General features: G+C 38.2%; 1 protein-coding gene across 10 annotated transcripts in view; it reads right to left on the bottom strand.

Moving 5' to 3' along the window:
• The window catches only part of DDAH1 (dimethylarginine dimethylaminohydrolase 1), a 173,147-nt gene that overhangs the window by 66,673 nt on the left and 94,143 nt on the right, over positions 1 to 12,331 (bottom strand). The window contains exon 1 of one of the 10 annotated variants that reach the window (XM_058716752.1): positions 9,837 to 9,857. The exons of the other annotated variants lie outside the window; for them this stretch is intronic. Coding sequence (XP_058572735.1) covers positions 9,837 to 9,839 — 3 coding nt within the window. The 5' untranslated portion in view covers positions 9,840 to 9,857. Of the gene's footprint in view, positions 1 to 9,836; positions 9,858 to 12,331 lie in introns of those variants that run through there. 10 annotated transcript variants of the gene reach the window in all.

Genomic DNA, 12,331 nt, shown 5'->3' with positions numbered 1-12,331 from the left:
CATATTCATGGTAGCCAGAGCAAGCCTCCTAAAATAACAGAAATCACATTGGTTTAAAAACCTAAGCCTGGGGCACCTGGCTGGTTCATGGAGCATGAGACTCTTTCTTAATCTGGGGGTCATGAATCTGGGCCCTGTGCTGGGTGTAGAGCTCACATAAAAAACAAAATAACCTGGGGCGCCTGGGTGGCTCAGTCGGTTAAGCATTCGTCTTCAGCTCAGGTCCTGATCTCACAGTTTGTGACTTTGAGCCCCAAGTTGGGCTCTGTGCTGACAGCTCAGAGCCTGGAGTCTACTTCTAATTCTGTCTCTCCCTCTCTCTCTCTGCCCCTCCCCCTTGTAGTCTGCCTCTCTTTCTCTCTCTCAAAAATAAACATTAAAAAAAAATTTTAAAAACCCACAAAATAACCCAAGAAAACCTAAGCTTACCTAACATTCACACTGGAAATTTTCTTCTAAATGTATAAATGTCCCCCCCCACCCGCCACCATAAATTATCCTTTGAAATCTTATTCAGTTGTATGAGGTTTATATTATTTTCCCTATTTCAGAGATGATCAATCAGGTCCCATGACATTAAATAATATGCCAGTAGACAATTTTAAAAACTACAAATTGTTATATATAAATGATTTTATTTTCCTATAATTGAACACATTTTCTAGAGACAGAAAACAATTCAGATACATGTAGTCAAATCCAGTAACTTCTTAATCATTTAAAATTCAAACTAAGTTAAATTTAGGTCTTTCCTTTTCTTCTCTACCTTTTTCTTTTTTCTTTTTTTTTTTTTTTTTTTTTTTTTTTTTTTTTTTTTTAATTTTTTTTTTTTTAACATTTTTTATTTATTTTTGGGACAGAGAGAGACAGAGCATGAACGGGGGAGGGGCAGAGAGAGAGGGAGACACAGAATCGGAAACAGGCTCCAGGCTCCGAGCCATCAGCCCAGAGCCTGACGCGGGGCTCGAACTCACGGACCGCGAGATCGTGACCTGGCTGAAGTCGGACGCTTAACCGACTGCGCCACCCAGGCGCCCCTCTTTTTTCTTTTTTTAAAGTTTATTTATTTGGGAGAGAAAAAGAGCATGGGAGGGGAAGAGAGAGAAGGGGAGTGAGTGAGTGAGAGAGAGAGAGAGAGAGAGAGAGAGAGAATATCCCAAGAAGGCTCTGCAATGCCAGCACAGAGTCGGATGTGGGGATCAAGCTTACAAACTATGAAATCATGACCTGAGCCGAGATCAAGAGTCGGACGCTTAACTGACTGAGCCACTAGGGCACCGTGCCACCTTTCTTTCTAGGCAACATTCACACTGAGCATTTATAGAGAGTCTTGTGCTGGAATATTCCAGGATATACAATCATGTCACCATGGTCCTAGATTCTTGATCACTGGCACTGTCATAGCTGAAATGGTCATATTCCCACTGGTCACTGGTTACATTGTCCATGTTGACTTCTCTGGCCATTTATTCCAATCCTGATCATAAGATCCCTTTGCACTACTGACTCTCTCCTTTGTCTGTCTGTCTCTCTCATTCATATACATGTTTTGAGATCTCTCTATGCTGGCTGATATGACTATGAACTATTCCCATGTATTGTGAGTTCCAGGAATTTTTTGGTCTATTTTCTAGTGTTTCTCTCGCCAGTGTTAGCAGTTGCTCTTAAGTATGCATAGACTAATAAATTTGCAGCCCAAGACTGAAGGAACAATTCTGCAGATGTCTAGAATGCTCTCTTCATGAAGCTCCCTCACCCCCAGTACTTCGTCCTGAAAATTCTACCATCTTGATCTCCCCATACTCTGATCTTTGTCCTGTGAACTCAGCAAGATCCTTGGGCTCTGTTCTGTTCCCCCTCTCTCTGGAAACTGACTCCAGACAGTGACCTGGGGCAACTGGAGATCTCACTTCATTTGTTTCTATCCCTTTAAGGATCACAGTCCTATACTTCTTCTTGTACATTGTTTGAAAACTAGTGTTTCACATAATTGGTCCAGTTTTCTAACTGTTTACAGCAAAAGAGAAATTCCTGGAGGCTTTACTGGCTAGAAGTAAAAGGCTCAAGCCCAGACACTAAAACATTGTAACTTTACTTACCTGACAACCTATGTGACAACATTCTGTAATTTCTCCTAACTCAAGTGATTGTGTTTTCTCATTAAAACAGTGAGGACCAACATCCTCCCCTTTAACAAATAAATGGATGGTCTAGAAAATACTTCTGTAAGAACAAGTATAATGATTCTTGATGATTTTGGTGACAATGGCATGAAAGGGAACAGACTACTAAGTGTGATAAAACTCCTTTAGGATTTATTTAAATGTTATTTAAAATGCTATGCTCTGGAAGGCACCTGGATGGCACAGTTGGCTAAGTGGCCAACTCTTGATCTCAGCTCAGGTCATGAACTCACGGTTCATGAGTTTGAGACCTACTTTGGGCTCTGTACTGATGGCCTGGAGCCTGCTTGGGATTCTGTCTCTCCTTCCCTCTGCCCCTCCCCTGCTTGTGTGTGCTTTCTCTCTCACTCTCTCTCTCTCTCTCAGAATAAATAAACTTAAAAAAAAATTTTTAAGTGCTATGCTTTGATATAGCTATTAACTCTAATAGAGCTTGGAAGCTAATTAAGAAGGCCATTTGAAACTATGCAGCAGTGTGTTTCTGGAGTGTGTTTAGGAGATGAACCTGTAGCAAAATGATTAATAAGAAAATGTAACCATTATATTAAAATTTACAGAGACCCAGAAACACAATTCATAACTGCTGTGATTCTTCTCCTCTGCAATATCTATTTGAGCTCCTATATAAGAGAGCCATGGTAGGCGAGCGTACCTTTACTGAAGGAGTCAAAACCATCAGCCCAGAGCAAAGCAGCTGAAAACATCGAACCACAGCTATACCCAGGGAGCTTTTCTAACCTGAAGCAAACAAAAATTCAGAATGGCTTGGGAAAAAACATAAAATTCAGGCCTGGAGAAGGAAACCAGGATCCTCTTAGAAGAAAATAAGTAGTAAATAGGTATTAAATATAATTTCAATGATGGGTGTTCTTAATAATTTGCTTTTAGGAGGACTATCTCATTTTAAAAACCACTTTACAAGAGTATTATCAAGTTGGAAAATGTGTCATTCTCTTCTCCAGATCACTTTGCCCTGGGAAACTCCTATGTATGGACTGCAAGGCTTTACCTGATGGCAGTTTAGCCAGCAGTCAGGCTAACCTCTCAAGAGGGTGGGCCAGTAGAGTAACTGAGTCCATGGACACTGGAATCAGGCACTTATTAGGTCGGTTACCCTGAGACAATCCTCAACCTCTCCAAATCTTGGTTCCTTGACCTTGAGCTATTACTCTACCTGTCCAACTTTTGGGTCCTTGTTTTTAAAGTGGAGATTATAACTGTCTCCTAGGGTTGCAGGGATGATAAAGTGAAATAATGCATGTAAAAGCTTCAGCACAAAGCCTGGCACACAGCAAACAATTTTAGGTATTGTTACTGTGGCTACTATTGTTAAGAAAAAAAACCCCAAACTGCTTCTTGAACACTAGCTCTGTAAATACAAATTATATAGACAGTAAATGTCATAAACTATGAGACTATGGAAATAATCTGCATGGTTTGAATGAAAAGTAATTACATAATTTTAACCTATCTTTACTGTTTCCCCTAAGAAGTAAAGTTGGAGGCACAGTGGGAGGGAACGATATATTTAGTTTGTCTCACTTCCCCCCTCCCTTATTCCATTTCTAAATGTGTTGTCCAGAATCATTAGATCCCTTAGTAAACTATAAGATTACATTTTATATTAAAATTCATAGAAATTTCATTATAAGAATCCATAGGCAACTCCTCTTTAGCTTAACTGGATGTAGCATTCAGGAAAGTCCTGGTATATACTACCACTCTAAGACCATCAATGGCTCTCTGAAAAAATGACAAAAAAGAAAAAAAGCATGACCTTCACTGTGCTCCTGATGAAGCTATTTTTATCTGCTTTTAATGTGGAATATTTGGTCTCCTTACTGATAGATGGCTTCTTTGTTAAGGTCCCACTGGTCCAAGTTTCACTAAAAGGAATAGAAACAGATAACCCCTGGGAAGTTGTACAGCAAAATGCTTAGGTTCACTAGCTTTGGAATTGAACAACTCCATTCGAATCCTTGCTCTCATAGTTGCTAGTTGACTGGGCAAGTTACTTATATTCTGACCCTCAGTTTCCTCATTTGTAAAATGGACATTAAAAGTTGTTTGTACCTGACAGGGTTTTTGTGACGAAGAAAATGGTATATATAAAGCACTTAGCATGGTGCCCTACCCACAGTAAATGTTATTTACTGAATATTAATTACTCACTCTGTGTTAAATTCTAGTCTCGGAATCCATAAGATCCGTACAAAAAACTCAGGACACTGACTATGTGCCACTTCCATCACTACTGATGGATTCATCTACTGAACAGATGTGTGCTGAGTGACCGATGCCATGAGGCCCTGTGCTCAATGTTTTAGTTACTCAGTTGAAATCCTTTTGTCATGAGGGGCTTTACCAGAAACTGTGAGGGCAGCATCTCTGCTCTCATGTTGGTGGCTACATCACTGTGGGACCTGGTGCAAGCCTACCACACTGGAGATGCCAACAAGTTAGTTGTTTTTTGTTTGTTTGTTTGTTTTAAATGAATATATACATAAGGGATGAATGAACCGAATGACAGGATACAAGAATGATTAAGATGAACTCTTTGACCTCAGAGAACTCACATTCTAGCTAAAGTTGGAATTAGCCCTCCAAAAGGAAAATGAAGGGGCGCCTGGGTGGCTTGGTCGGTTAAGCGTCCGACTTCGGCTCAGGTCACGATCTCACGGTATGTGAGTTCGAGCCCCGCGTCGGGCTCTGTGCTGACTGCTCAGAGCCTGGAGCCTGTTTCAGATTCTGTGTCTCCCTCTCTCTCTGACCCTCCCCCGTTCATGCTCTGTCTCTCTCGGTCTCAAAAATAAATAAATGTTAAAAAAAAATTAAAAAAAAAAAACAAAACAAAAGGAAAATGAAAGTGGGAGGGCCTAAGGAGGATATTTCAGGTAGCAGGATCACCAGGAGTAAAATACCTAAAATTTCTATTACAGTTATGCTAATATAATTCAGCAGTAATGGCAAAAGAATGTGTAACCGAACTTGACATTTCTAGACCTTCTAACTTCCAACAACAACAACAACAACAACAACAACAACAACAACAACAACAACAAAACCCCCAAGAAATATCTTTATTACTTACCATAGAGAAAAGAAACTCTGGCCAACTTTACATCTGAAGTCAAAGGACAGAAAAGAATATACTGTCACATACTTTTCTAGGTCTGGCCAAGCCTAATCCTACCTCAGTGTCCTTGCCTTATTTGCAAGTGGTTAGGGGTATCAATTACTACCCCATCCTCTTCTCCACACTATGGCTAATTAGGAAGAAACAAAGGGAAATGGGGATCAGATATGAACTTTATACGGGGTCCCCTGGTAAGAATCTAACTGTAGAACTGGCAAGGTCTCCTGCTTTCCAATCAGAACTGTGAACAACCTGATCCATGAGCTGGGCCAATGTCATTTTAAAACCCAATGCACCAATATTCACCTCACCCACCTGTCCCAAGACATTCCACAAGGAAAGAGGAAACACAGGGGCATGCTTTGCTGAGCAAAGAGAGAAAGGTAGAATCTGCTTCCTACTTTGAGTAAAGTGACCTCCAAATCCACTAAAAAATGTGGCTGACCAACAACAGGATTAGCAACTTGCTGACAAGGATCAGAGGACCAGAATGGTTCAGTGCAATGGGTTCCTTTCAGGAAACACGAGGAAAAGAAATAAAGAGTTCCTGCATTTCGTACTCCACGTGCAACTTTTTACTTAGGAAAGAGAGGATGCTATTTAGATGAAATAGATTCTTGTTCTTGTGCTATAGACAGCAGAAAGCCAAGCTTCCTGATTTGGTTTATTTTACCTCTCACTAGGAATGGCCTGATAAGACAAGCTTATAACCTATAATTACCAAAACAGAAAAAAAAAAAATAAAAAAACAAAAAAAACCCGACTCAAATATTTGTAAATCAAATATCCTAAAACCAAAGTTATTCCATTGTTTGTATGTCTTACAAGTAATAATTTGGGAGAAATTAAATCTGTTAGTTGCCTGGGGGTGCACTTTTCAAATAGTTCATCTTGAAGTCAATGCAAGGAAACAGTATCACCCAAGTTCAAGACATGTTTAATACATGTTTTGTTGAGATTTTATTTTGGTCATAAGGAGTGTAGATATAGGACCTCACAGTTGTTTTTTTAAAAATTTTTTTTTAACGTTTATTTATTTTTGAGACAGAGAGAGACAGAGCACGAACAGGGGAGGAGCAGAGAGAGAGGGAGACACAGAATCTGAAATAGGCTCCAGGCTCTGAGCTGTCAGCACATAGCCCGATGCGGGGCTCGAACTCACGGACCATGAGATCATGACCTGAGCCAAAGTCAGACGCTTAACTGACCAAGCCACCCAGGCGCCCCATAGGACCTCACAGTTTTTTGAGATGGTATTTATGTCAGCCCTGTTAATAATGGAACAGAACTAGGGAGCTGTGAAGGCCTACTTTTGTTTTTTGTTCTTGTTTTTTGGTCCATGTGCCTGAGTAAACCCAAAATTTTTGCTCAGGAAAATCTTGGCTTTGTTTTGCTGTATCTCTGCTACTTTTTCATAATAAAATCATGTGCTCATTGGCACAATTTATTAAAAACAATCAGGGAGGACTGCCTGAAGAACACACAGTCTACTACTCTTCCAGAAATACTAAAATGTACACCCAAATCAAGAGAGTTTACCTACTGTAATACTGAACTCAGTGAGTTGCACCTACTACAGAAAAGTGATAGATGATGGTATTTACATCATCACACTCTGGTCACATGGGGCCCCAAGAGGAAATTCTGAGCTTAGTAGTAAGAACACTATCAGTTCTCATTAACTGATTTGCCTGCATCTTTGTGTCCTCAGACTGAAGCACCTACAAGGTCCACCTCTTACTGCTGGCAGTAGGAAGCTTATAGTGGAATTTGTAGCCCATCTGTAACAGTGTCTAGATCATGTGTATCATAAACTGCATTCCTGGCTCTTCCCGATGGCAATTATTCTTATTTTCTTCCTTTATCCGTATTCTGATCGATTCTACTTTGCATTTTATATATCCTACTAAGCTGTCTTCTATTCCTTCAGCAGCATGAGGATGCAAAAATGGAAAACATATAAAAATGTAAGCAGAGACATCATCCACACCCACAATGCGATTATACTCTTCAAAGACACAGCAAGCAAATATCTGGGATTTCTAAAGCTTTATCTATACAATTCTAGAACAATGAGCTGAAAAGTCAATACTTCTCAGAACACTAACTTGCTACTCTTTCATCAGTAAATTTCTGTGTAGAAACTGCCTTTGGGTATTTAAAAGTACCTATGATAATAAACTGTGTTGATGCCATCTGACAATAAAATGACAATGTTCCCTTTTTCCACAGGCCTAGAGCCCCTAAGAGAGAAGAGAGACTACTGTGAAAACTTGAAATTCATTGAAAGTGAAATCCTCCATTATTGACATGTTCTTTAAAAAAAATGTTTTTTTTAATGTTTATTTATTTTGAATAGACAGAGAGAACACAAAAGGGGTGGGGGGAAGGAAAAGACAGAGGAGACACAGAGTCCGAAGCAGGTTCCAGGCTCTGAGCTGTCACCACAGAGCCCAACGCAGGGCTCGAACTCACAGACTGTGAGATCATGACCTGAGCTGAAGTCATTCACCCAACTTACTGAGCCACCCAGGTGCCCCAACAGGTTCTTTTTATTTGTATTTATTCACTTTTCACGGGGCAGAAAAGAACTACTAAATATATCCAAAATACTAACGACAGTTTTAAAGCATATACAGAAGGGCATGGTTCATAACTACCTTAAGGAAAAAAGGTGGCAATGAGGCTGAAATATAATTTTACTTTGAATTTTAAGAGAAGCAGCTTTTGAGCTATTTTAAAATTCCTTTCATTTAGCTATAGAATCAGATATTGTTACATATAAATTTTTAAAAAGAAACACTATTACCTTATTTGAAAGAAAATGTTTTCATAAACTGTTCTGCACCTAGTTCTTTTTTAATGTTCCCTGAAAGTGTCATTTTTTAAAAAAACTCACCTCCTGTTTCTCTTTTCCAGCTAGGGTCTAAGTGTGAATTTTTTTTTCTCCTCAATCCCGTTTTTCACCTAATAACAAATGAGACTGCCATCCAAATTTTTTATTGACAAAATATTTTGAAAAGATAGTATATATGAACTTCCCACACTGTTTCAGACTCAGATTAATTTGATATTTTCTTCTGAAATCTGTAATTTCTTACAAATACCAAGATATCAAATGCTTTTCTGGATTTTCTGGTAAATACAGCTGACCTAAAGTTCCATTTCTAGAAAACACAATTAACCAATAAAAATCTCAGGATTCTTGTTTTTGCTCCAAAAAATATTAGTTTAACCTCAACAGATATCTGCTCTCTTAAGACAGCAGTGTATGTGCCCACAGAGGAGTGTCTGTTCCAAGTGATAAGAAGGGAATCTGTGAGTCGGCAGTGAGCTGGGACCCTCCCTAGGGCTTGCTGGGGTTTGATCTGGAGAGGAATGATAGCAAGTTTGAGGAAAATTTTCCCTTGGGCATGGAAACTCCTGGGTTTAACAAATAGAATTACAGAAAAGAAGCAAAACAAAATGAAATCGTTATATCCAAGAAAAATCTGAGAAGAACCATTCAAAACGTGTGAGACACAGTGTACTTAAAATGTACTTGAAGGCTCATTTCTGTAAGGGCCGCCTAAACATCCCCAAGCTCTACTATTCAGGAATCTTATTTCCAGGCACAGTGTCCTGGAGCATTTGCAATTTTTCAGTTGGAACTCTCCGCACTTTAAAAATAGTCTAAAGTCAGAAATTGAAACACTGATCTATTTTTCAACCCCCAAGTTGCTCCTTAGTCAATATAACACTGAACATTTCTGAACAAAGGGATTCTTAAGGCTGGCTGTGGTTCAGGCATGTCCTAAACTTATTAAGGGGAAAATAAGTTAGTCACAAAAGAAAAAAAAATGTCTATTCTCAGTTGGAAAAAGATCTATTTTCCCCCCCAATGCTGAATTATGTATTAAATCAGTTCAAATTTTATTTTGGACCATTAATCTGTAATTTAACATAGTTGCTAAAATAAATGGATGTTTCAGTCTATTTTATGTTAGGTTGTTTACTAGAAAAATAATTCAATGGGCTGAACACATAAAATATAGTTTCCCTTGTGTGATCGCTTACAAGTAGATATATGTACCCTTGGCAAAATTTACATGTTACATTTTAACAATGTAATTGCTGACAATAAAACACTTTATATAATACAAAACAATTTCTATACCTTAAATCATAACTATATTCTTTCTGCTACCTTCAATAGGATAAGAAATCTTTCTATAACTAGTTTTTAACAGTAAATTTCTACAATATTTTAAATCCTACACAAAAGATTTATGGAATTTTCCTTTAAGAAATGCGTATTGTATTTCACAAATAAGGCTAATTAGAGACATGCAGAACAACATTACAATTCACAAATATTAAGAGAATTCAACAACCTCCACTTCTAGGATCCACTTCTTAGAGGATGCCACATGGTCCTAAAGACCCATTTTACATGAAACTTCTCCCTAAAGATTGCAGGTGACAAACCTTGCAAGACCCCATTCTAGAAGGTACTGCTAGGCTTCATTTGTCCTTACCATAGCTGACTGCCACCAAACTGCCATCCAAAACTGCTTTAGGGAAGCAGTTCCTCCACAATCTTTTCAACAGATTCCCTGTTTTAACATCCACCTGTGTTACTGCAGAACAGTCTGACCCGGATTGAGCCATAGAGCAAATAATAACACTAACTGCAACTCCAGACAGAAAAAAATAGAAGTTAATTTTCCAGACTCTTGTGGGAATACAGAACATGTCTGCTGAAACTGAATCCAAGAGTTCAATGATATTGTAGACTCAAGTATTTCTTTATATTCCACGTAATGGCTTTTCCGTTCTCAGTGTTTTATAACACACTACTGAGCCATGATTTAGAAAGTGAGGGAAATTCTCCCTCTCCCTCCTTCTCTCTCTCTCAAGTTGAATTGTATGAAAAGTATTTGCAAAGTGAAACTCCAACAGGAAACCACAAGAGTTTTACCCTGTAGTGCTAACTGAATGCCACCCCTGCAATTTAAGTCAGTTTATGCTGGTTTTTTAAATTTTTATTTTGGGGGACCATAATCTCTTTATGCATTAAACCTAAAGTTCTTTCCTTTGGGTTTTATTTTGCTTCATTTTTGCCAGGGAATGTCCAGCTCTACCATTTGCCCTAGGACAGCCTAAGCATTACATCCTCACTCTGTCATTTACCTCTGTTTTATCCTCTCTGGGCAGGGACAGACACGTTCTTTTGTGGATACTGTTCAGCTACATTAGGACTTCTCTTTTTATGTGGGGGCTACCAGATTCTCTATCAGTTCTATACAGCTGCCACTTCATATTATTCTGACAGCAGAGATGCTAGCAAGTCTCTTCAGTTTAATTCAATGATAGGCCAAATGGGTTCGTTTCCATTTGATCTACAATCAAGCATAACAAAGATTACCTAAAAGAAATAGGGTTAAAACTGTATCTAAGACTACAGAGGGAAAACACTCAAACACCTGAGGAAAAGATACTGTTTTTCCCTGACATTAAAAAAACTTACTGTAAAAATAATGTACTTGGTTCTATAAAGGGTGTATGTCATCAAATTGTTAGTACAGACATTGAGTTATTTCCTCTACACAAACACAGGTGTCAGGAAGTTTAAACACATAAATAGGGTCAGTCTTTATTTTTCTGTAAGCTTGCTTTGAAGTCTTAAAAAGTAATGTTCTGGGTCAACAGAACAGGGCTGGTAGTAGTACTAAGGTACAGTTCATTCCTTACTCTGCATTTGGCTGGGGAAATACTTGGTTTTTGGCTAAAACGAAAGTGCCCTCGATGAAGTCCTGCTTTATAGCAGTGAATAGTAAACTGGAGATGGCATGTTGGAATAGAGGTCTTGAAAGAAGGTGGGGTCCACAAAAAGAGGACCTCATAGAGAGAGGGGAGGCAGGAAGCCATGAATCACAAATGTTTTGTTTCTCTGCAAGAAAGAAGGCCAAGGCGTAAGACTTTTCATGTGCTCTTATCCCAAGCTCCGCAACATGAGATCAATGTTCTCACCCACTCATCTGAATACATCTCTGTTGAAATTAGAAGTAAAACAAATAGTAATATTGCCAACTTAAAACAAACAAGGTTTGGTTGTGAGCATTTAAGAGCATATCAATAACCAGTCCCCAACAGTTCTAGAGAAGCTGAGAGCTGAGTACCCACTATGTGACAAGGCTATGACGTTTCCTCACTTGAATCCTATAACAACCTGTTGTGATGTACTTTGTTATGTTGTTTTACAGATGTGGAAGTGGAAGCCCAAAGAAGGTAACTTGCCCAAAGTCACACCATCTAGAACATGGAGCAGCCAGGATCACAATTCAAGCCTGTCCAACTTCAAAGCCCACATTCTTATCTCCAAAGCTTCATCTTTATGAGAGATTTATGGAATAGCATTTTATCCTGGGAAACTAAAGAACAGACTCAAATCCAATAACTTTAAAAATAGCTTGTTTTTAAGTTAAGATTTGTTATGCTCTATCTCTTTCTCTTTTAAAATCTGTAGTCCAAACATCCTTTTCCTCTCATCATATGAATCACTAACCTCTATGATAAATTATGGGATTCTCAATAATGTGAAATTATCAGAGTCCCAAAAGAACATAAGGAAAACAATTATTATATATTTTAAAATTTGAAATACCAGTAAGGATATATATAAAACATAATAAACTTTATACATTCATAAACAGTAAGTTGAAAAAAACTACATTTTATTTTTATGGTATTTTTAAATTTCTACATTTAAAAACTATTACATCAAAGCTTTAAAATTATAGGCTAAATTAGAAAGAAAGTCTGTATGATTGAGAGAAATGAAAATTAAAGTACATTTAATAAAACCGGAAGAAAACCTTATTCATTTGAAACATAATAATACACACACACACACACACACACGCACACACAATTTTTCATTAAAAGAGTTTAGACCTTCCTAGTTGAGTTTTTGTTTTTGGTGTCTGCGTCCACTTTTTAAATATTTCCATTTCCTCCACACACATAGTTC

Source organism: Neofelis nebulosa, chromosome 2 (assembly GCF_028018385.1).
Source record: "Neofelis nebulosa isolate mNeoNeb1 chromosome 2, mNeoNeb1.pri, whole genome shotgun sequence".
NCBI lineage: Eukaryota > Metazoa > Chordata > Mammalia > Carnivora > Felidae > Neofelis > Neofelis nebulosa.
This window is presented reverse-complemented; position numbering and strand designations above follow the sequence as displayed.